Source organism: Leopardus geoffroyi, chromosome B1 (assembly GCF_018350155.1).
Source record: "Leopardus geoffroyi isolate Oge1 chromosome B1, O.geoffroyi_Oge1_pat1.0, whole genome shotgun sequence".
In the NCBI taxonomy this organism is placed as follows: domain Eukaryota; kingdom Metazoa; phylum Chordata; class Mammalia; order Carnivora; family Felidae; genus Leopardus; species Leopardus geoffroyi.
The window spans coordinates 109,503,595-109,528,551 of NC_059327.1; the positions used below are offsets into that span (position 1 = coordinate 109,503,595).

Sequence of the window (24,957 nt, forward strand, 5' to 3'; positions counted from 1 at the left end):
ACAAAATACCTTAAATTAATTTTAGGAATCTGTGTTTGGGATCCTAGTAAAAGAAAGCTAGACATAGCTTTTCAGGATTTACATAACTCTCTAGGATTGCAAAACCTCAAGAACATAGGGATAACAATTCGGGATGTTATAACACAAATTTTTAGAGGAGTTGTCAGGCAAAGTATAGCAGGAAGACATAATTCCTCTTGGTGGCACAGGAAAGGAGTGGTGAGCACTAGCAGAAGCAGTACCATAAAGAACAATTTTTAGTGCAGCGAATCTTAAGGGTACTTTCTGGAAGCTTTCCAGAATAGAGTCAGCTGAGAAAACTATGCTTAATAATGGGTATGCTTTATCAAGGTCATACATGCAGCATTTGCATAGTATTTTAGAATGAGTTATGATATGAGTTATGGTATGAATAAAAAATAAGAAAAAAATTGAATAGTGTATCCCAGCTGAGATTTATCTATCAAATCTTCCCTCTGATAGATAAAATAAACATTAATATTAAAACACTCAAGAGAATTTAGGGGAATAAGTTTATCTCTACTCCTGAAATATATCAAGATGCATATATTAAAATAATACTGGATGTTATGACTCAGACAACTAGATCAGTTGGTTTTTGTTTATAAGACATTACAACTCAGCATACCATAAATATTCTTATAGACTCAACACCTGTTCTTTTCACAAACTGACTCCATTCAGAATATTCATTGCATAAAAATAAGGCTAAGTAATTGGCAATAACTTGGGTCTCCTTATAGAGCAATGTGAATTATTATTTTTTGCATTCCTCATAGACATTTAGAGGAATTGACATATTTTGTAAATAAAAGGAGTCGGGGGTAAGCAACTCCATGGGCAAAACTTCAGTCTGATAATTGCATATTCCAATCTGACTGCCAGGAAGAAAGAGAATGGGCAAGATACTAGTTCATTAGTTCTAAGCAATGGAATCACATGTTTGTTTTGGTTTGGTTTTGGTTACATCACTTGTATACAGTAGGGCAGTGGAGGAAGAGGACATGGTGTTGAAGAGACGATGCAAAGGAAGGGCATAAGAAGAGACAAGATGTCATAATAATTGGTATAACTAGCATTTGTATAAAATTTCACAGTTTACAGTATGTTTTAAGTATTTCATTTCATTTAATCCTAACCAAAAAGGGGAGAGGGGAATCCTGTGGAGTTGATGCATTGCTATTATTAATACCTTTTTTACAAATGAAGACTGAGGTTAAGTGGTTGGCTCAAGGTTTCACGGCCAGTAAGGAGGAGGATTTCAAATCCAGCCATTGTGATTCCTAAAACTGTAGGCTTTTCTCAGTACCACCACATAGGCTGGATTGTTTCCACAGTATATCCTAGAAAACATCCTAATATGTCAAGTCATTGGGCAGAATGTCCAAAGATAAACTATTCCATCTACTGATCCCTCCACCAACCTGATTTCTAACAAATATAAAGTACACATTCTCCCACTTACTACCCAGGAGATGGGTATGAGACCTTGGGCTGTAGACCCAACCCTGACTACCAGGGCAAAACTTTTGGAGAAAATAAAGAGGATTATTGACAGATCACATGTGACTTAAATATTGGGAACTTTCCAGTTAGTGCCTTTTTTTAGTCTGTAAGCAGTGAGCTCTCTCCTGAGGAAAATAATGTGCCTGTAAAATGATTACTTTTTACTTGTAATTTTTGGATAACTTTCCTGGAAAAAAAAAAAAGAGGGCTGACTAGCCTATGTAGCAAGAGAGATGATAGTTAACTCTGATAAAGGTGTTCTGATTATAAGCCAGAGTGGGGAGAATCTCCTTCCCTCGGATATATTTCAAGGCAATAGGTTTTAGCTATTAGAGATCTTCAGAGTATATTTATTTTTCCTTTTTTTCTAGTTTCAAAAATTATTTTTATTATCACTGTGAAACATTTCAAACACACTAAATCTTCTTAAGAATAATATGACAAATATTCTGAGCATTTTTCTACATAAAGGAGAAAGTTGAATGAAAATAATTGCAATATTATATAAAATTAAGACAGTAACAGGGGTGACTGGGTGTCTCAGTTGGTTAAGCATCCAACTCTTGGACTTTTGGTTTTGCCTCAGGTCATGATCCTACGGTTCATGGGATTGAGCCCTGCATTGGGCTCTGTGCTGACAGCAAGGGGACAGTTTGGGATTCTTTCTCACCTTCTCCTTCCACCCCTCCCCTGCTTGCCTTTGTGAGCGTGTCTGTGCACACTCTCCTTCTCTCAAAATAAATAAAACAAACTTTAAAATTAAGACAGCTATTATAACCATCCTGTTATACATGTGGTAGATGAAAGAGTATCTATAATAATTATCAGCGCAAAGGGTCCATTTTAATTTGCTAATTTTCTTACTCTCATTTAAAGCTATGTATAAAGTTCAGTCTTCTACAACATAAAATATCAATTCCACGTCCTTATCTGCACTAATTGCTTATTAATACTGCCATTTTAATAATAAATCCTAAGCTACTCAATATAGTTTAATATCTGTATTCAGGACAGAATCAATAGTAATCAGTGTTAGAATTTAGAGAGAAACCAATAAAAGGGCAAAGTCACAGACAGAAGTCCATGAATTCAGCTTTTAGAGAAAAAATTATCTAATACATGACAGTTGGTTCTCTGTTCTAAGTCTAATGGTGCCTGCATGAAAATGCCTGGCTCCAACCTTGAGAATTTGGCCATATCAATTGATGGAGCTTTTATTCAATAATTGCGTTTTTCTTTAGTAAAACTGCTTTGTAGCATAGAATTATAAACATCCTTTAAAAACAAATGGTAATCAACTGAAAGTGTTAGTAAACCTACTGGCTTTGAAGAATTATATTCAGAGCCTTTGCTGTAGATTTCCTGGTGTAATCTGAGACCAGCCCCATCCACGGAAAACAGGGAGAGACCTAAGAAAAAATCATCCACTCCAAATTTGTAGGTGGCTTTTTGTGTGTGTGTGTGGTGGCATTTTTAACAGTAGCAAAAAGAACTTACCTAAAGACTTATCTTGGATGGCAACAAGATGAATGGATCCCCACACCAGCTCTCCAAATCTTAAAAGCTTATAAAGAGGTCCTAACTGGGTTCAGTCACCTATATATATATACACCCTATATACTGCACAGGTGTTTTCAACATCACAGGACCATCTCAAGGCTATGTCCTTGGAGCAGCATCTGGGAGCAGGAAAGGCAAATGGAACCCACATTCCCGGGACAGAGGAGGGGGTGAGGAGCCCCCCCAGTGCCCAGTCCAGCTCATGAGTCAATTGACGAATGTCTTTTTGATCACATTCCCCAACAATTATATTATATAACAATTATCTATTCCCTGCTAAGCCATCTTTACTTTCAGTTTATTTTCACCTGGCTTGCAGCTAAGACACTGATGAGTTCCACATGAGTTTGACATGAAATACTTTCACCTATGTGGGGATAATTTCAGGTTCAAAGATAATCAGTTATTTGAAAGATAATTCCTAACCATGGCTAAAAGGAAGTAATTCTGTTTAAGAATGCAAGAAGTTACCACTTTTTTGTTGAGCTAATTCCTAGAAAAGCTACGTGGTGAACATAAATGTTAAGCTCTTCATAATTTTTCTCTCTTCAAGGTTAGAACTACAAAGAAAATGTTGGACTTAAATATGGCAGTCCTATTTCTAGAAGAATAATAATGATAGACTAATGCATACAGAGGAAAACGAGAGATCATATTTTCAAAATAATTGAAAGGATTTAAATTTTTTTCTAAGGAATCGATATCTTACTTTGAGAATTCTAATATCAAAGGATATTAGTTAAGGGTATTTTCCTTAACGCACCCTGTCTCTAGGGCAAAGTTGGTAACATGAAATGTGGTTCAACATTTAAGAAATCTCTGGTCCACACCTGTGCATGCATTTTCTGTTTGAAATAGAGATTAAAACTTGCACTTAAAAAAAAATGACGTAATAATACTCTGTGGTAGTAAAGAGAATAGCAAAAAGAAATGGAAAATTTTATTTTCACACTATAGTTACACTGTGCTTTGTGAAATATATGTGACCTGAAAATAGTCTCTACAAATTAAATAATTGTAGGGGCACCTGGGTAGCTCAATCCGTTAAGCATCTGACTTCAGCTCAGGTCATGATCTCACCGTCTGTGAGTTCGAGCCCCATGTCGGGCTCTGTGCTGACAGCTCGGAGCCTGGAGCCTTCTTATTCAGTGTCTCCCACTCTCTCTGCCCCTTCCCACTCACACTCTGTCTCTCTCACTCTCAAAAATTAATAAATGTTAACTTTTTAAAAATTAAATAACTGTAAATAAACCTCTGGAGTTGCCTCTTAAATTTTATTCTGTAAATAATTTTACCGAAAAGGAACATACTAATTATATAAGTGAATATTCATTTAGACAGATGTTTGGTAATCTTTTACTTATGTATTATTTTTTTTAAGGGAGTAGAAAGTATGGTCTTCAAAAGGAATAATTCCAAAAAGAAAGACAACATGGAAAAAAAAGAATCAGGGAGAAGACCCTCTAGTTGGGAACTAAATTGACCTTTGGTGGAAACTACCAAGAATTCACACACACTATAGAAGAGTCTATAACTGAAGGAAACAAAAGTTTATTCACCTGATATGCAGCAAGCCAATAAAAACTAGTATCCACCTTTTGCAGTAAAGAAAGACAGGCAATATTTGTTGTGGTGCCCCCAGGAGATTAGGGAGCTAATACTCTAAAGTCCCAAACTCCCTGATTGTTTGCAAGTGAGGGGTTTTAAGGACAAAATTTGGGAAAGGGGTTTCCTAAAAGGTGGACACCATTGATTGAAGGCCCACGCTAGCAGGTGCTCTGGTGCCGCTTTGTCTGATTCCCTGGAGGTCTTCTCCATCCCATGAGACTTGAAACCTGAAAAATATCTTTATTCTTTTAATTAGGTACAGTTGGTGATTCTATCTCTAGGGTAGTGCTGATTCATACCTATAAGCTAGTAGAGTCGCATTCCTACAGGTTCGTTGGTCAGTCCAGTGGTGCCTGGGGCGATATGACCTCAAGCGTTCATTCTTGCATCTGCACTGACGAGATGGACACCAATTTCAAGACTAAAAGGGAAATTTCCAGAAAGAAATCACTAAACATGTGTTTTGCAGCCATGTTTCTAATGAGACCAGGACAACTGTATTCAGCGTAGCAAAATCTTTGATGTTGTAAATGTTAACATATTGTGGATGAGCAAGGCAATTGCAGGAATGAACAACAGGCTCTCATGACAAGGAAAGACCATTCAGAACCAGGAATTTTAAGTTACCTGACAAGTTATTTATTGATTTATTTATTTTTGCCTAAAGGGAGCATTTTCTCTAGCTTTTAAGGGATACTTACATAATTTATTTAGTTCATTCCATCTGCTTTCTTCTGGTCTAAATGTGGTCTCCTGAGTAGATGTCCCTAATAGAAGAAACCCTCTTTGATGAGATGAACATTTTCTTTGTTTGAATTTAGATTTCTTTTTTTATTTTAAATTAAACATTAGTGCCATATGTAATTAGTCTGAGTAGAGTAAGCTAAGTTTTTGACACCCATTCATCTAAGTTTCATTTACAGTATTTTATATAATATATAGAAATTATAAATGGTATTTACATAATATATATAAATTCTATATAAATTTATATATCAGGAAATGCAAGCTTCCTTTTTTCTTACAATTATTATTATCTCCCTGGAAATAATGATGTCTAACTCTTTGGTGTATATCTTTACATTTTTTTCCTTTCTCTTTCTCTTTCTATGAATACACACTCATTCTCATTCATTTATTCATTCAACAAATATTTATTGATGTCATATTATGAGCCAGGTATTGTTTTAGGAGATAACAGTAGCGAACAGTTCCTGCCTTTGGGGAATTTATACATTTTTTTGTTATAAAAGTATAATACAGTAGGTACTCTGGCCATGCCAGATGTTCTTTTACTCAATAATACATCATAAGCATTTCTCCACATCAGCACTTGGAGCCTCATCCTATTCTTTTTTTTTTTTTCTTTTTCCATTCATGTATCATGAAATAGTTTATACTCAGCATCTACACATTTTGTCAACCTAAAAAAAAAAAAAGCAGTTATTTTATCAACAAAATGGGTTTCTTCAGGAATGGTAGAGAATTATAATTCAGGACCTGCAAGCTACAGCAAAGCCATAGGCAAGTCCAACAGACTAAGGAGAAGAAGACTATTTTATGGAGAAGGAGGAAGGAGGAAGTTGGGAGGGTTGTTTTTAACTAAGGTCCATTGGAGAAAAAACAAGAGTTCAAAGTGATGATGGTTTCTCATTGGCTGAGTTGCAGGGGTCCTCAATTTCTTAAAGCAGATGCAGTATACATCTTTTCCTGTTGGGACCTGTAACTGATCATTCTTACCTGTTAAGATTCTTTTGATGGGGTCTATAATTGACAATTCTTCCTGTAATTGATATTGAATGGTATAGCTCCCGCTTCTAGCCTTCCAGCTCTACCTTAGTGGAAAATTAATATTTTCACAGTGTTCACTTTCCATTCAGGACTCAACCAACTAAAATCTGGATTTCTACCAAAATATAGTTTAATAGTTGTTAAAGAGAAAGAATTTCCTCTGCCCTTCAAGATCCTTCTATTCTAGACTTAAGAATCAAATTGACAGAAGACAGATTAACAGGAGAAAATCAAATTTAGTTTCATACTTACCGGGATCCACATGGACATGAACTTCCAAAGAGAGTTAGGCAATGTGAGGTTTATTTGAGCTAAGAAGAGGGGTAAGCCTTTGGGGATACAAAGGGAAGGAAGTTTATTAGTAGGAAGGAGAAGGGAGATGTTTGGAAAACAAAGGTTGCCCTATTATGCCATTAAGTTTCTTAGGTAAAAAGGAACCTGTGTTAATAGCTCTCTTCCTGGTACATCCAGGGAGTTGTGGGGGAGGTGGCAGTCTGCCCTTGGCCCCTACAAGATCATACAGGCTTATTCCCAAGTTTCATTGGTGCTTTTCAATTCTCACTTTTCTTGGCTTTTCTGCAGTATGTGATGCAGTCAACTCTAAAACTGCCCTTGACTACTCTAGTGCACACAGCAGCTGTTTCATCTCAAACTCTTTCCCTGTGCTGCTTGTTTTTCTTCGGAATAGTGGCATTTCCTGGGCTCTATCTTTGGCCCTCAGTCCCCATTTTGTCTTTATTTGTTTCTTTTAGCTTTATTTATTTATTTTGAGAGAGAGAGCACACATGGTTGTGAGTGGGGGAGGGACAGAGAGAGAGAGAGAGAGAGAGAGTCCCAAGCAGACTCCACGCCATGCTGTCAACTCAGAACCTGACATGGGTCTTGAATCCACAAGCCGTGAAATCATGACCTGATACAAAACCAAGAGTAGAATGCTTAACTGACTGGGTCACCTTGGTGTCCTGTCCCATCTTGTATTTAAAAAAAAAATTAATATTTGTTTATTTTTGAGAGAGAGAGAGAGAGAGAGAGCACCTGAGCATGGAAGGGGCAGAGAGAGAGAGTGAGACATAGAATCTGAAGCAGGCTGCAGACTCTGAGCTATCAGCACAGAGCCTGATGCGGGGCTCAAACTCATGAACCGTGAGATCATGACCCGATCCAAAGTCAGATGCTTAACCGACTGAACCACCCAGGTGCCCCAATCTCATCTTGTCTTTAAATGGTGTCATGTGCTCCCATGAATTACCACCACCTATATGTTAATGAGTCTCAAATCTTGGAATAATTTCGTCCTATACACCTCCGACTGGATATCTTATAGGTGCTTCCGACTAAACACAGAACAGAACTCACCATCTTCCCATTCATTCCTGTTCTTAGATTTCTTAACTTCATGCAGGAAAACTCCTTTCACCCCACTGCCCAGCCCAGACACTTGGGACTCACTCTTACCATCCCCTCTCCCACATTCTCCATAGCCTGTAGCCTTCTCAGATGTGCCCCTTAGAATCTTCTTTGCATCCCTACTGTCACCCATCTCCATTTCAGTTGTCAGCATTTATCTCTTACACTAGGGCAAACCTACCTAACTTTGTCATGTTTCACTCCAATCTACCCTTCACACTACAACCAGAGTGAGTTTTCTAATGCAGACTTTTATTATATATTACTCTTTTCAAAAGTATTTCTTTGGTTTTCTGTGAGCCTCACATTAAGTACAAAAATCTTTGTACAGCTGTGTGCTGTAATACAGGTCTCTGTAACTTGCACCTACTTACCTCTGTAGTCTTATCTTCCACCAAGGTGTGTCTGAATCTCTGTTCTCATATTCTAAACTGTTGATCCACAGAGGGCCAAATTCTCTCCCTTTGTGCATTTGAACATTCTGCTCCTCTTACTGAAAAACTCTTTGCCTTCATGTCAGCTCTTCACCTAGATGGCTGTTCTTCCCTCAAGAATCACCTCAGATTCGATTCATGTTCCCTTGTGACTCTGTGTTTTGTCCATATTGTTCCAAGTGTTTCAAATATCTGCCTTTCCCTCACATTCACCTAGATACACCATCAATGCCCTCAGATCAAACATGACCACCTCTGAGAGCATTTCCTGAGCCTAATATGAGTAGTCAGAGAATGCTCTGGTTGTCTTTGTTGTAGTATTTATCCCTGTCACAATAGTCCTCTAATTGTTGTCTGTCTCAGACACTAGACTTGTTACCTAAAGATCTATCATAGCCTCTAACTCAGGAAACAAAGGGGAAGCCCTGGCAAGCTGACACAGCCAACTGCTCCATCCTGAGGAATCCCAACAAATCAAAAGCAGAGCTCCTGGCTATGTTTGCCAACACTGTTGCCCAACAAACTCAGATAAACTCGTCACAAGAGAAACCAGTAAATTCATGGGAGGAGTTTTAGAAAAGAGAAGGAGGTAAATTTATTTTGGGTGAAGGCAGCTAGGGGAGGTGGCAGGTTCAAGCCTTAACAACCAACATGGGGCACCTGGGTGGCTCAGTCAGTTAAGTGCCCGACATCAGCTCAGGTCACGATCTTGTGGTTCTTGGGTTTGAGCCCTACATTGGGCTCTGTGCTGACAGCTGACAGCCTGGAGCCTGCTTCGGATTCTGTGTCTCCCTCTCTCTCTCTGCCCCTCCCCTGCTCTGTATCTCAAAAATGAATAAAAAAACCATTAAATTTTTTTTTTACAAAAACAACCAACCTCTCCACTGAACAACCAGCCTCTCCACTGGCAATATGGACACCTGAAGTTTTATGAGGAGAGGATGGGGGTGGGAGCACGTGCAAAAGAGCAGGCAGAGATTGATCATGGATGGGACTGGATATGTGTTTAGTCCATGAACCTGGGTGGGGAAGGGGATGTGTGGTCTTCTAGGCATTCCATTGCTATCAGAGCTTTTCTGGCATGGCATTTGGAATTTTCCATTCATTGCAAAACACCTACATCAATGCCTCAAGAAAGTGTGATAAGAAATAAGCACAATGGGTTTTAGTTAGAGCATGAGTTAAGCAGTCTTGTCTATTTCTGCTTTTAACTGTTGGGGTCTATAGTTGAGCAAGAAGGCTCACTGAGTTCTTTGAGGGCAGGAATCATTGCTCTCAATCATTGAATGTTGAATAAGTAATTCATTCTAAACTATGCCTAGTTGTTCATCTCATGAATGAATATCCAATGAAATTCATTCATTCATGAGATGAAAAACTTATTATGATACCTCTCTCCCACGTACAACCTTTGTCAGAAGACATAATTAACTAAAAGATGAAATTAAGTCCTATAAATAGAACAACAGTCTTGGAGGTAAAAGAGTCTTTTGGAAGGAAGTGGTAAAGGAATACCTTGCAGAATATGGAAAATTAGTTATATTTTTCTAACTTATAAATATCTAAGTGACATTTGATTCATAAACTATAGTCTCTTATACTTGGTTCCTTCCTTTCAAAATATCAATTTTTCCTACACTATCGGCTAACTTCATATTCTGTAACAATCCTACACTTTAGAGTCTGCGTGGAACTGTGATGATTCATATTTTACCCTTATGAGTGTCTTACATTTATAAGGGTACATTAACTACGTAATTGGATTAAAACAATAATATTACATTAGACTTCCCTAGACAAAAGAGAATTCAAAACCACTGCCACTACCAGAACCCAGTGATATAAATGAATATTTAAAAAGATTACAGAAGTTTTTACACGTTCTAACACCAAGCTGAAAAGCCCACTTAGCTTTTGTCTTTTAAGCTGGCAGGAAAGTGAGAATGATGGCTATTGATTTCAACAGATTTGACATCAACTCTAGGTTTACTATTGTTCATATGGAATTTTCTTCACATGGTAGCCAGATGGTAATAAAAAAAAAATAGACTGAATTTCAAAATTAGTTTTTCTTAGTCATGATCATTGCATTCAGAAAATGCTATGTGAAAAACCTACTTTTTAAGCTAACTTTATATTAAAGAAAGATGTTATATATATATATATATATATATATATATATATATATATATATATATATATAATGCATTGTGGAAACTTCTTTATCAAATACTTGTATGTAACATTATAAACTTGTTTTTGTGAATCTGCTCTGAGATTGCATGGGGTTCTTTGAGGAAACATTGACCTATCATCCTTGATCCATAAATTCTTAAAGTTAGAAGGAACCTTAAAGGTAACTAGTACTCCTTTTCCAATTCAGATACATCTTTTACACAATCCCTGACAGACGATCATCTAGTCTATTTTGTTTTTCATTTCTTTTTTTTTCCTAGTTGGGTTTTTTGTTTGTTTGTTGTTGTTGTTTTTGCCATCTGCCTTTTTGTAATGTTATTCATTAGTCCTAATTGTATACTTTGGAACAAAACAGAGATCAACTGGTCCATCCGCCATCTACCAAAATAGCAGCCACATATCTGAAAGTCCTTGTTTTTTTTTTTTTTTTCCTTTTCCTTTCCCTCCCTTCACTGATTTAGTCTTATCAGTTCTAAATTCAAATTATACATTGGATTTATCCACTTACTTCCATTTTTATTGCCACTAGGTGGTAGTCCAAGCCACCATCATCTTTGACCTAGACTATTGTAACAGCGTCCTAATTAATCCCTGTTTCAGTTCTCATCTTTTACCAATCTACCTTCTGTACCAGTGGTCTCCAAACTGGAATACGTACACCCTAGGGCAACACAGGGTGATTCATTAGGATACAAGAACAAATACCAGAAAGTCTATTTATTTTTATCTACTTCTTTTTAAAAAATTTCTATTGTGTATGCTTTATAATGTTCATAAGTTGGTATAGCAGTGGATGTGTGCGATTTATAAATTAAAAAATGTACATATATTTGGGGATAACATGCTTAAATATTGAATACTCTATTCCAGATGTGTTCTGATTAACAGAGTAGGAATATTACTTCTTAGAATTTGCACACTGCCCTTATATAATGTAAGATCTTATTAGCATTTTAGCTCTTTACATATTTGCTTTTTTATCAAATTCATAGTCTGATATATACAACTTCCCAGATCTATAATGATCATGTAAATGATTGTTTTTTAACATGTAGTGCTTTCCACTTATCCCAATTAGATTTCCTTACAGTTTTTTTTTTTTTTAATTTTGAAACACTCTCATAGAAAAAGTCAAGTACTGCACATGTACAACAAAAAATAACATTTTCTCCTGAACCATTTCTTTGACTTACATTATATTGGCACTTTTCTAATATTTTCAGCCATTATTTTGTAGAATATCCCTCAGTTTGGGTTTGCCTGTTGTTTACTCGGGACTAGATTCACCTTATGCATCTTAGGCTGGCACACCACAGAAACAATGCTGTTCTCCTCTCATTGCATCCTGTCTGCAGGCACAAGATGTTGATTTGTCCCAATTACTGAGATGTTAACTTTAATCGCTTGATTTATATGGTGTTTATCAGGTGCTTTCACTGTACAGTTACTCTTTGATTACGTGGTTTGTAATTATTATGTAGACTATGTCATCCCATTCCATAGCAACCTTTTATTATTTACTTATTTATTTTTATTAGTATGGACTCAGGGTTTCCTATTTGATTCGTTGGTATAATTCTTTACTATCACTAATTATTTTGATGCTCACATTATCCCAGATTTGGCCAGCAAGAGCCCCTTCATTCAGGATTCTGCATCTTTTTGACATATTCCCCTCACTCTTTGAGCCCTTCCTTAACTTTTGATCTGTATATCATCGTCTTTGTTTCAACATTTCAGGTCATTTAGATTACTTTGAATCTTGGTTATGCCACTTATAATATTGACTATTCCACCTAGATAATAAGCATTTCTTCTGTTTCTTATTCAAGTGATAGCAATAATGGATGATAATGGATATGTATATATCATGGATTATAATAATCAATGGATAATAATGACCAATGCATTGAAGCCAAGGAAAGAGCCTTGTTGTACTGCTCGAGACTACTTTCCAGACCAGCAGTCTTCGACCAAATAATCAGTTACATTAATTAATATACTATTTTGTAGTGTATTTTGAAGAATTATCTGATTGATAATCAAGCTAGTTGCTGCTGCCAACTTAAAGTCACTATATTGCCCAAGATTCTTCCCTAGATTCCAACCATCTCCTTCCTGTAAGAAAATAATTTATTACCATTCAGTGGTGTTCTCCATGACTGAAAGCACTGTCTCAAGCCCCACCTGACCCCAAGGTTCAAGAAGCTCATGCCTTGAACTCACCCCCATTGCTGGTACGATCTTTACCTAGAGCTCACTTAGGGATGTCAAAACTTTGGGGATGGGAAGGTAGTGGACAAAACAAAACAAAAGCTTAGTCCCTGGCACACATTTTACACTCAACATATTGCTTAACTGAACTAATAAATACTGAAGATTAATGCAAATGAATTAACCCAAACTTTAAATAGGTCTAGCTGTTCAGTAATCAGTTTGTGTACCATGGAAAAGTCTCTAAAGCCAAAAAATCTGGATTCCAGCGTAGAACCTCAAGATTTACAGCTGTAAAGCCTGGCAAACCACTCAATTATACTAAATTACTCTGAGTTTCAGTGTTTTTGTCTTCGTTGTTATTAGATGAAAGTAATAAATGGATTACCCCTGCCTAGTCCACAGAGTTGTAGAAGCCAGAGAAATAATATAAATGAAAATTTTCTGTATGCCTTGATTGGTGTGAATGTGTAATATTATTATTATTCTGGTGAATGTACAATGTTACCATACAGTTATTTTTTTTCATTATTTTATAAGAAAAGAATCATGAGCAGATTTTTGAAATGCCCATCATTTTCCTAAGCTGCTTACCTAATACTGATCTTTTTTAAAAAAAGAAAATGAAGCTAACTTAGCAAGACTTTTCTTTTTGGCTCCACCTAATTTGTTTTTGTTTTGTTTTGTTTTGTTTTGTTTTTTAACATGCTCACGAGGTATCCCCTTAAAAAAATTATTCTCAATTTTTTTCTGGGATCACGATAAGCCTCACTATTTGGTTTACAAAAATCCTCCCCATCTTTCATTAGAAAGTTAGAACCGATTTGCTTCTCAAGACTGATGCCATCTTTCCTCTGCTCCTTGATTTTTCAAGAAGTACTGATATTAACTCTGTAAGAGAATAGAAAGAGCATCAGCTTAAGCTCTGTCATTCAGGAATTCATTTCACAGCTTGGAGGAGCAGGTTGGAGGAATTGGGCTCATCTCTACATCTCTATTCTCTTGTCTCTAAAATTTACATAAGGGGCACCTGGGTGGCTCAGTCTGTCAAGCATCTGGTTCTTCATTTCAGCTCCGGTTGTGGTCTCATAGGTCCTGGGATCAAGCCCCATGCCGAGCTCTGTGCTGACAGTGCGGAGCCTACTTGGGATTCTCTCTCTCTCTTTCTCTCTCTCTCTCCCTGTCTCTCTACCCCTCCTGTTCTCTCTCTCTAAAAATAAATAAACTTTTAAAAAATGTTTAAAGTTAACATAAAAGCATCCTACTTCTTACTGTTGCAATGAGGACTAAATGCAATAATATATGTGAAAGAAAGCCTATACATTATAAAACTTTACACAGATGTGTAACATAGTAACTCAGAACTCTGATGTAATAATAGCAAAACCAATCATTTGCTGACATATTCTCCTTACCAGACTCTATGCTGTCTTCAATGCCACAGCAACATAATATGTATTATTATCTCTATTTTACAGAGGAGGTAACTGAGGATCAGAGTGGTTAAGTACTGCCCAAAGCTACACAGCTAATAAGCAGTGGAGCAAACTCAGACCCAACACTGTCTGACCCCCAAACTGTACCCCTAACCCATGCCCCAGATTCTACCTGAAACTCCACCAATTTGGCCCCAGTCTCAAGTTCATTTAATAAGAGTCTGTCCTGAAAATATCTCTTCTGTTATGAGCCGCTGCCTAATCTTCTTGTTGTTGGTTCTGGATTTTCCCATATGAAAACTGTTCTAGGCTGTGGGGAAGACAGAAACCACACAGTTAATAATTCTGACCTCTCTCACTTACCTGCTAACACTATACCCTCTCCTGAAAGAAGCACACCTCTTCTTTCCTACTATTTTGTGTAAACATTTTCTGTATTTCCTGCTTTTCAAAAGGCTCAATTACTTTTGCTTTTAGTACTAGCTGAGAAAATGCCCAGTTTGATTAGAAAGATTGAATTGGTTAGCCATTCAATGAATTGAATAGATGCTCTGGCCAAGTACATTTTCTGCATAGAATTATTTAGTTAATAATTCATCAAAATGCTTGCCCATACAGATTTTTCAGTTTTTAAATTTACTCAATGCTTATGATGATAGGTGTTACCAATTTGTCATGTCCTTGTCACAAAATCAATAGTTTCACAAGTGAATGTTTTGGATCTTGAACTAGATCATCAAAAATTATCAAGGAGGGGCACCTGGGTTGCTTAGTCCGTTAAGCATCTGACTCTTGGTTTTGGCTCATGATCCATCTCACGGTTTGTTTCATGAGTTCAAGCCCAACCCAGACCTGGGTTCTGAGCTGACAGTGCAGAGCTTGCTTGGGATTCTCATTCTCTCCCTCTCTGAAAGGCCCTCCCCTGCTTGCACGCACTCACACACGCACTCTCTCTCTCAAAATATACAAACTTAAAATAACCAGAACAATATACATAAAATAGTATTTTAAAAAGTTACCAAGGATAGTAACAATACTGTCTGACTTTGGTGCTAAATAATGCTTTTGAAATGCTTATTTCTTTGAGAATTGATTACATTTTAAATTCTTACAATTGTGATAATTGTGAAACTTTGACAGCTAAATGATCAGCAGAGCAGACAGGGCCCATGTGAATGTTGCCTTGCCTTAGTCACCAAATATCCCTATAGACCCTACAAAACCAAGAGCATGTGACTACAATTGATACTTCAAAAGAACTCACAGTTACATTAACCTTTCATTTGTAGATTTAAATAAATTGAAGTACTCACCCAAGGTATGTATGACATGTTGGCCTTTCTGCTTAAATCCATTGTAAAAACTTTTACTTTTGATCTCAATATTACTCTTTGTAACTTGATTCCAAGAATATTTTCACATTTACTTTAAAACCTTCTACAACCTTCATTTTCTCAGAATTTCTATATTTCTTATTTTAAAAGTCCTTTTGAACTTATATAATAAACTGTGGAATCAATCACTTTTAAATGTCATTAACTGATAGGCACCTCTTGACCCGAGTGAAAAATTCATACACTATGTGATAATAACCATTCTCTGAAAAAAAAAAAAAAAATCCTTGGCAAAATATCTTTGGGAAAAAGAACAATGCCAGAAACTAACGTTCATTTAATTTTAATGTATAGAAAGGGTTACCTTGTTTTCCTAGACTACATTGTAAGTGAATGTAACTTTTTTTAAAAAGGGAGACACTGTGGAAAATACATGAAAGAACTCATTTCCTGCTGTTTGGGGGAAAATGTAATCCTTCCTTAGCATTAGCTAAAATACTTACCCTAAGATGGTTTTTCAGCAATAATGTATTGTGAGCCAGAAAAAATTCTTTCTCTTTACAGAGATCTAGCAGGCTGGGGACTAATTATAAAATATTTTTGTGACAATCAAACAGGAGACTTTTGTATAACTTTTGCATGTATTTTTAGTACTTCAGAATTAGCTTGAATTAGAGATCTCAGGAAATGATTTGGGAGCTAATGTGAGTTCTCTAGACTAATAATAATAATAATACTCTATGTACATTCATATCCTTTCCCTTATCACATTAGTTTTCAACATTACATAATTAGTTAAGAGATTAAAGTTTAGTCAGATTAATCCTGTTAGAAGAATTTTAAAAACACTTTGAGGTAAGTGGTGAAATCTCAGTTTCAAAAGTACTGATTTAGAGTCAAATGTATTTCAAATGTTATATATGAAACTAACTAGGATAAGACTTTTGAATCAGCAGTAGAAATACTGAATTGGTCATATTTTAGTAGGGGTGAAGTTTCTCTTCATAAGAGCATTGTTTAGTTTAAGAATATTTATAATATCTCTTTTATCCTGCACTGACAAAATTTTTTACTCTTATCAAGGTATCAGATACACACCGGACTTCAACATTCTATCATAAGACCTACCCAACCCAACTGCTTACCTCTGGACAATGCAACCCTACCTCAGAAGCTGAAGGAGGTTGGATATTCGACACATATGGTTGGAAAATGGCACTTGGGTTTTTACAGAAAAGAATGTATGCCCACCAAGAGAGGATTTGATACCTTTTTTGGTTCCCTCTTGGGAAGTGGTGATTACTATACACACTACAAATGTGACAGTCCTGGGATGTGTGGCTATGACTTATATGAAAATGACAATGCTGCCTGGGACTATGATAATGGCCTATACTCCACACAGATGTACACTCAAAGAGTCCAGCAAATCTTAGCTTCCCATGATCCCAGAAAGCCTATATTTTTATATATTGCCTACCAAGCTGTTCACTCACCACTGCAAGCTCCTGGCAGGTATTTTGAACATTACAGATCCATTATCAACATAAATAGGCGGAGGTACGCTGCCATGCTTTCCTGCTTAGATGAAGCAATCAACAATGTGACCCTGGCTCTGAAGACATACGGTTTCTATAACAACAGCATTATCATCTACTCTTCAGATAATGGTGGCCAACCCACAGCAGGAGGAAGTAACTGGCCTCTCAGAGGTAGCAAAGGAACATACTGGGAAGGGGGCATTCGAGCTGTTGGCTTTGTGCATAGTCCGCTTCTGAAAAACAAGGGAACAGTGTGTAAGGAGCTTGTGCACATCACTGACTGGTACCCCACTCTTATTTCACTGGCTGAAGGACAGATTGATGAGGACACTCAACTGGATGGCTATGATGTCTGGGAAACCATAAGCGAAGGTCTTCGTTCACCCCGGGTGGATATTTTGCACAACATCGACCCCATTTATACCAAGGCAAAAAATGGCTCCTGGGCAGCAGGTTATGGGATCTGGAACACTGCAATCCAGTCAGCCATCAGGGTGCAGCACTGGAAACTGCTTACAGGAAACCCTGGCTACAGTGACTGGGTTCCCCCTCAGTCTTTCAGCAACCTGGGGCCAAACCGGTGGCACAATGAACGAATTACGTTGTCAACCGGCAAAAGCATATGGCTTTTCAACATCACGGCTGACCCATATGAGAGGGTGGACCTATCTACTAGGTATCCTGGAATCGTGAAACAGCTCCTACGGAGGCTCTCACAGTTCAATAAAACTGCAGTGCCTGTCAGGTACCCTCCCAAAGACCCTAGGAGTAATCCTCGGCTCAACGGAGGAGTCTGGGGACCATGGTATAAAGAGGAAAACAAGAAAAAGAAGCCGAGCAAAAATAAGGCTGAGAAAAAGCAGAAGAAAAGTAAGAAAAAGAAGAAACAGCCGAAAGCAGGTTCATTTCCAAATTGCCATTCAGGCGTTTGCCATTATCTTAGATAAGTACAAATTTTTTTCCTGTCTGGTTAAACTTAAGTCGGTCTTAGTCTTTTAGCTGTTTTCCAGAGAGACCAGCAAATTTGGCTCAATAATTTTACTGCCAGAAGTAGCAGCCCTGTTTTCATGTTGTGCCACTCCAGAGACTGCTGCCACCTGGTCGTCATGTGGAAGACGGTTCTGTTTGTGCCAAAGGTGCTACCCTTGCAAGCCACACTTAGAGGAGAATGGAGATGCTGATTTCTTTTGCTCCTTTACAAAAATGGTCCTTAATCAGTGCAACTGTTGTGCTTTCGTCAACTGACCAGACACTATGCTTTAAAACTACGATCAACGGACATGCTAATTTGATGGAAGTTACAGGGTAGCATGATTAAAAACTACCTTTGATAAAGTACAGTCAAAGGTTGCATCACCTGAAAGGCCTTGAAAGATACGTTTTCTTCGTGAATTATTGTATCTCTGTCTTATGATACTTGGTTTTTGAAGTTAATTCCATTTCACGTATCCTTTCCTTTCCTGTGAAAATAAGCTGTTGCTCCCATGTAAACAGCTTGCACCTCATTCTGTCATGCATGAGGGAATGGCATATAAGAATGTTTGAGCACACTGCCAAAACGTGAATGTAACTATTTTCTAAACACTTTAATAGAATGACGTTTCAACGTAAAGTATGTAATTTATTTTTACAGAAAATAATATTAATTATTTTGTTTTCACAAAAAAGTTATACAAATAACTTTTAATTATTTTATTTTTATTTTCTAAATACTGTTAGAAGAATTTTATTTCATATCTTCAATATTGCCAAGCACTGTAGTACTATAAATTACTGTAATACTGGGTGAATTCGTAAAAGATAAAAAGAAAATTATTCAGCAAAAATGATAATCCTCATTGTTCAGCCATTATTTGAATGTAAAAAGATGAATATATTCCTTACAAATTACTTGGAATTCAGTGTTGTACAGGGTTGAAAGACAACTTTATTGTCTCTATCATAATAAACACCTTATTTATGTATCTTTATTATTAAAATGACTTATTTTATGGCACTAGAAACTTTATTTTGGCTTTTCTGATCTAATTTCTAGATGAAATTATATTCTTCATCTTAACAACAAACATCTTTACAAATAGGCAATTGCAGGTATGATTTGCTAACTACCATAGTAAATAATATGGATTTTTTCAAATAGGAGATGTTTCCACTTGGCTATTTCATAGACAAAAATGTCCTTTTGTTAATAAATAACATTTATAATGATCCTACTCTTATATAAAGTGGACACACTGGGGAGACAGAGAGAAATGAAGATATGGATCCTACCTGGAATAATTAAAAATCTGGTTTGGAACTCACATGTGTGAATACCATGAGGAGGATTAAAGGAGCATGATCTTGGGACACCTGGGTGGCTCAGTTGGTGGTTAAGCCTTCGACTTGCCTCAGGTCGTGATCTCACAGCTTGTGAGTTCTAGCCTGTACGGAGCCCTGTACTGAGCCCCATATTCGGCTCTGTGCTGAGCATGCAGAGCCTGCTGAGATTCACTGTCTCTCCCTCTCTCTCTGCCCCTCCCCTGCTCCTGCTCTCCCTCTCTCTCTCTCTCAAAAATAAGTAAATAAACTTAAAGAAAAAAAAAAAGGAGAGCATGGTTTGTAATAAAATTTATCATGGGTCATCAATGGGCATAGATTGATGTGGCTCCTCTGTCTGCCCTAGAGTTTTCTTTAAAGTGACTTCCCCTAATACAAGGGCCTCTAAGCCTCATAGTCAACACTTCAAAAATCACAGAAAGAAGTTACAACTGTGATAACAAAATGTATATGCGGTGGGATGGCAGCATACCATTAAATACATTTGTATCAGAATTCAAGGGACTGCCTTTCACAATTTATGGAAATCAGTAAAAGAACATTTAGACTGTTACTGAAATTACTAACCAAAATGATAAAAAATAATTTTAGTATTTTACTTCTAGAGTATATGTTTTATGTAGGATAAAGAACTATTTCCTGAGCTTGTGTTTTATAGACTATATATTTAAATGAGTCGTAGAAATCAAAGGCATATTGTCAGTGTTTTCCTTTCTTAGTGGTACATCAAATAATGATGTGATTTACAACAGTTGATGTCTTATAACTCAAAAAATAGAGTTATCATTAGAAAATAGTTTTGAGGGTAAGTTCAGGAAATGCTGAGTTAAACAAAGTTAAAAAGGTCTCTTTAATGCTGCCTTTCTTAAGAGTTCTTAAAATCCTGATTTGCCTCATAAATCTCTAACAGATGGAAGTTTTTATACATGATTTTCTAATTTATTTCACCATAAAACTCTTGTCAATAGCACATTGCACAGCACTAGGCGAAGTGTGGAATAGACTTTGAAAATTACGAGTGTAAACATAGAATCGTCTAGAAAAAGGGGGCAATTAAGATTATGAAAATTAACTCACATGAAGCCACTAAGGATTACATAATATGATGTGATTTTAAGTTCTCTATTAATGACCATAACTTTCTCAATGAAAATAAATTAGCCCATAGTCTTCTATCTAGAAATGGCTTCACAAATGTTGCTATTGTTCGCTGCACCTGGTGCTTAGGTAGACTGATTTAAGAGAAGTCTGTCTTGCCCTTAAGGAGCTAAAGTCTAATAGTCATCTATAAATAATGAACAAAAATCTTTCCAAAATGCTGTCAGCAAATCACTAGGTATTTGAAGATGTCCAGGAAGGAAAATACTGTACACTTGACTTTCATGTCCTAATCAAACTCTGTTAATACTGGGTATTTAGTCTCAGGTGTCAATCTCCTAAACTGCGATTCTCAGGTTGAATTTCTAGGGCCATCTGTGGCTCTTCCAAGTGTAAATTGCAACTCTTTAAAGCCTCTGATCCTGGGGCCCCTGGGTGGCTCAGTCTGTGAAGCATCCAATCCAACTTAGGCTCTGGTCATGATTTCATGATTTGTGAGTTTGAGCCCCTCCTCAGGCTCTGTGCTGACAGCTCAGAGCCTGGAGCCTGCTTCAGATTCCGTGTCTCCCTGTCTCTCTGCCCCTTCCCCATTCATGCTCTGTCTCTCTCTCAAAATAAATAAACATTAAAAACAAATTTTAAAAAAAACCTCTGATCCTTTCATTAGGAGAACAAAAGAAAGTCCTGTTTCCCACTAGCTTTGTCAGGAAATACTTTGTGGCTATGGCTATGTGCCTTGGATGAGAAAGGATATAAACATTTTATTGGAATAAAAAAGCAACAAAGCAACACATAACAAAGCAACAAAACCTTGTGGTACCTTTCCAGTGAAAACTTCCACCCCACATCTGTCCACTACTAAAGGAGATGTTTCATGTATATTTACATACTCTTACCTCACTTTTCAAAAAATTGAGCGACTGTTACAGTTTCTTGAAAATCTTTTTGAAGATCTTCAGAAATAGAGAAAACAGCATGCCATTGACCACTGAATAAGTATACAGTTAATGTATTTTGGCATTTGATATTCCAAGGTACATGAGTTTGGCATCAGGATTAGCTTCTTAAGCATTTAATTCATAAGGTGCTTGAGCAAATTGTGAATTTGTCAGCTATCAGAATATGTGTTGTTGGCAGAAGTAAGTTGGCTTTGCAAAAGAAGCAAACAAAATTCTTATGTCATAAGCTAATAACTTCGTTGTTCCCTCTTAGGGAAAATCACTTATCCAAATGTATACGTTCATGCAACAAATATTTATCATATCCTACTACCTGTCAGGTAAAATTCTACTTTCTGTCAGGTAAAAATTCTTACCTTTGTGCAGGTTATGCTCTTGCCAAGTTAGGCAGACAATAAATAATGAACAAAACTTATACACAAATTATATACAAAATCCCCTCCCTCCACTCCCCACCCCTCCTTAGCCTCAGTTTTGCTTTCCACGGTTTCATTTACTCACGGTCCACTGCAGCCCAGAAGTAGATGATACTTCTTCCGTATCATCAGGTCAATGGTTTGCCATCCCAATGCTCAGGTCATTCACCTCACTTCATTTCATCACTTTGGGATTTTTTCATCTCACATCATCACAAGAAGGCTGAGTAAAATACAGTAAGATATTTGAGAGAGAGACCCTTATTCACACAACTTTTATTACAGTATACTGTTATAATTGTTCTATTTTGTTATTACAGATTGCTGTTAATCTCTGTGTTTCATTTATAAATTAAGTTTTATCATCGGTATGTATGTATAGCAAAAAACGTAGAATATAGGGTTAGACATTATCTGTGGTTTCAGGCATCCACCTGGGGTCTTGGGATTGCTGTATTATATAAAGTAATGTGAAGAAAAAAAAGTAGATCAAGATAAGGGGAGGGTTCATTCAATGCTGAGTTTATCCACCCATTCTTTCAAGATTTGCCAAGTGCCACATGTAATGATACCTGCGAGGGTATGATGACAAGCATCATCAGACAGAGTCCCTGCCTTCAGGTCATGTACATCTCCTAGGAGACACAGCCATAAATCAACGAACCAAACATCCTCATCTCCCCCACCCTTCTTCCTAATCTCTTTCTGTAGCACTTATCACTCTTTAACATATTTCATATTTTACTTACATATTTTCTTTATTCTCTGTTTCTTCCCACTAGAGTATAAGCTTCTTAAGAAAAGTGGTTTATGTCTGCTCTATTTACATCTGTACCACCAGTATATAAAACAATGTCCACCTCATAGTCAGCATTCAATATATATCTTTTGAATGAATAAATAAAATAATCACATATATCCATATGTTCAGCTACATTTGCTTAGGTTTCCGTTTTGCATTTCTTTATAGAGAGCTTTCACTGCTGAAAATAGAACTAATCCTCCCTAATACCTTTTCTCATAATAATAGTAGTGATGTGAAATACAGACATTTCCAGCACTATAAAAAAAGTAACTCTAATAACGTACAGTTATAAAAACAGAGTATTACAGCAAAAAACAAGCAAAAGTCACACAAAATTGAGAGCAAATTTTATCTACATAATCTTTATTACCTAACAGGGCAGAACACTATTATTCTAACGCACTTTGAATATTATAGAATACATTAGTTGAAATGAGAGTTTTCAGAAAGGAGAGGTGGGAGCTTAAATCGTGAATAATTTTTTGTAGCAAATCATGAAAGAAAAAACATAAATAGCAAACAAGCCTGTGTCTTCATAGAATTATGAAGCCACATGGACTACAGCTCATATCCTTGGGTATTCCATTACAAAACTCTCCAATTTGGCAGAGCAGGAATTTTTTTTTTTTTTTTTTTTTTTTTTTTTTTTTGAGAAAGGGTGCAAGTGAGCGAGGGGCAGAGAGAGAGAAAAATGGGACTCACCTGAAGCGGGGCTCATGTTCACCTAAAGCAGGGCTCATGTTCACCACATGGAGGACTAGTGCTAACTGGATGAGGGGCTCAAGTTTACCGGATGCGGGACTCGAACTCATGAACCATGTGATCGTGACTTAAGCTGAATTCAGCTGCTTAACTGACTGTACCACCAGGCTCCCAGGAATTCTTCTTTAAAGATATATATATATATATATATTTATATATATATATATATAAATATATATATATATATATTTTTTTCCCCAACGTTTATTTATTTTTGGGACAGAGAGAGACAGAGCATGAACGGGGGAGGGGCAGAGAGAGAGGGAGACACAGAATCGGAAACAGGCTCCAGGCTCTGAGCCATCAGCCCAGAGCCCGACGCGGGGCTCGAACTCACGGACCGCGAGATCGTGACCTGGCTGAAGTCGGACGCTTAACCGACTGCGCCACCCAGGCGCCCCTAAAGATATATTCTTCTTAAGCTAGATTGTAGCATCCCTATGAAGTCTATTGATTTATTGGCTAGATATGGCATTATTAAACACAGGATGCCAAAATGTCCTTGGGAGTTAGGCAGACAAATATTACCTAGCCTTCCATTTCATGTCTCTGACTTGAGATTTCCTTTCTCTCCAAGTTTGCTGCAATCCTATAATGTTCTTGGTCAATTGGCTTATGCAATGTTGTGTAAAATTAATCCCCCAAACTGAAAAAGAACGAGAAAATAACATAGGCTTAATAGAAATGTCTACATATTCACTCTTTGCAGGAATTCTTTAGCTGATAATTTTAAGTGGGGAGCATCTTCTTAATCAAATAAAAGTAAAATCCGTCTTTCAGAATAAAAATCCACAACCAATTTTCAATATGACATATTAATCTCTCGAGAAACAATACTTTAAAGAATTAATGTTCTTCAGCCTTGAGAGTTGTGAATGACTGGCAGATACTTTCGACTGAACTTCTGAATCCTAAACCAACTATGAGAATTTTTTTTTTTATATAATTAAGGTTAACAAAAACAAAACCTTAATTTTATATAGCATGTGAAACTGTAATTTCTCATGTCTTCATCACCAGACCTTCTAGAGGATCCTTTTCAGCAAGAATGGTAACATAATTAATCAGTCATGGAGACTCATTCTAATACATGTCCCACTAACATTTCTTTATTTGTAGCTTTTCATGATTTGAGTATCAATCCACTCTAGCCCCTGGGAGGTAGGAAATTACAAGCATATAACATCCACGTTAATTTCTACTCTGCAGTCAGACTTAATTCAGCAACAAAATTTCGGGTTTCAGAGTATGTTACCCCAAAATATGCTGCATTGGCATACTGATTATTTTGAGTGAGTTAAAGCCACATTAAAAGCAGCAGATGCAAGAAGGGCCCTCCGGCCTTCCATTTTCTTCTAGAAAGCAGGAGATAAAACTCCCATGTGAAGAGTGCCCTCCCTGTACCAGAAGGAAGGAAAACATTTTCGTCACCAGAGAAGGGGAGTGGAGGCTGGGAGAATTCTGTACAAACTTGTTAAACTGATCCTCATCTTTCTAGTCACTTTTCCACAATTAACTGCCCTAGCCCAAACCCCTGTGTTTTGTCACAT

At 36.9% G+C, this 24,957-nt stretch overlaps 1 protein-coding gene across 1 annotated transcript in view; it reads left to right on the forward strand.

Annotated features, from left to right (window-relative positions):
* ARSJ (arylsulfatase family member J) overlaps positions 1–20,057 on the forward strand; it is an 83,865-nt gene extending 63,808 nt beyond the window's left edge. The window contains exon 2 of the mRNA XM_045469250.1: positions 16,591–20,057. Coding sequence (XP_045325206.1) covers positions 16,591–17,995 — 1,405 coding nt within the window. The 3' untranslated portion in view covers positions 17,996–20,057. The remainder of the gene's footprint in view (positions 1–16,590) is intronic.
* Positions 20,058–24,957: the final 4,900 nt, after the last annotated feature.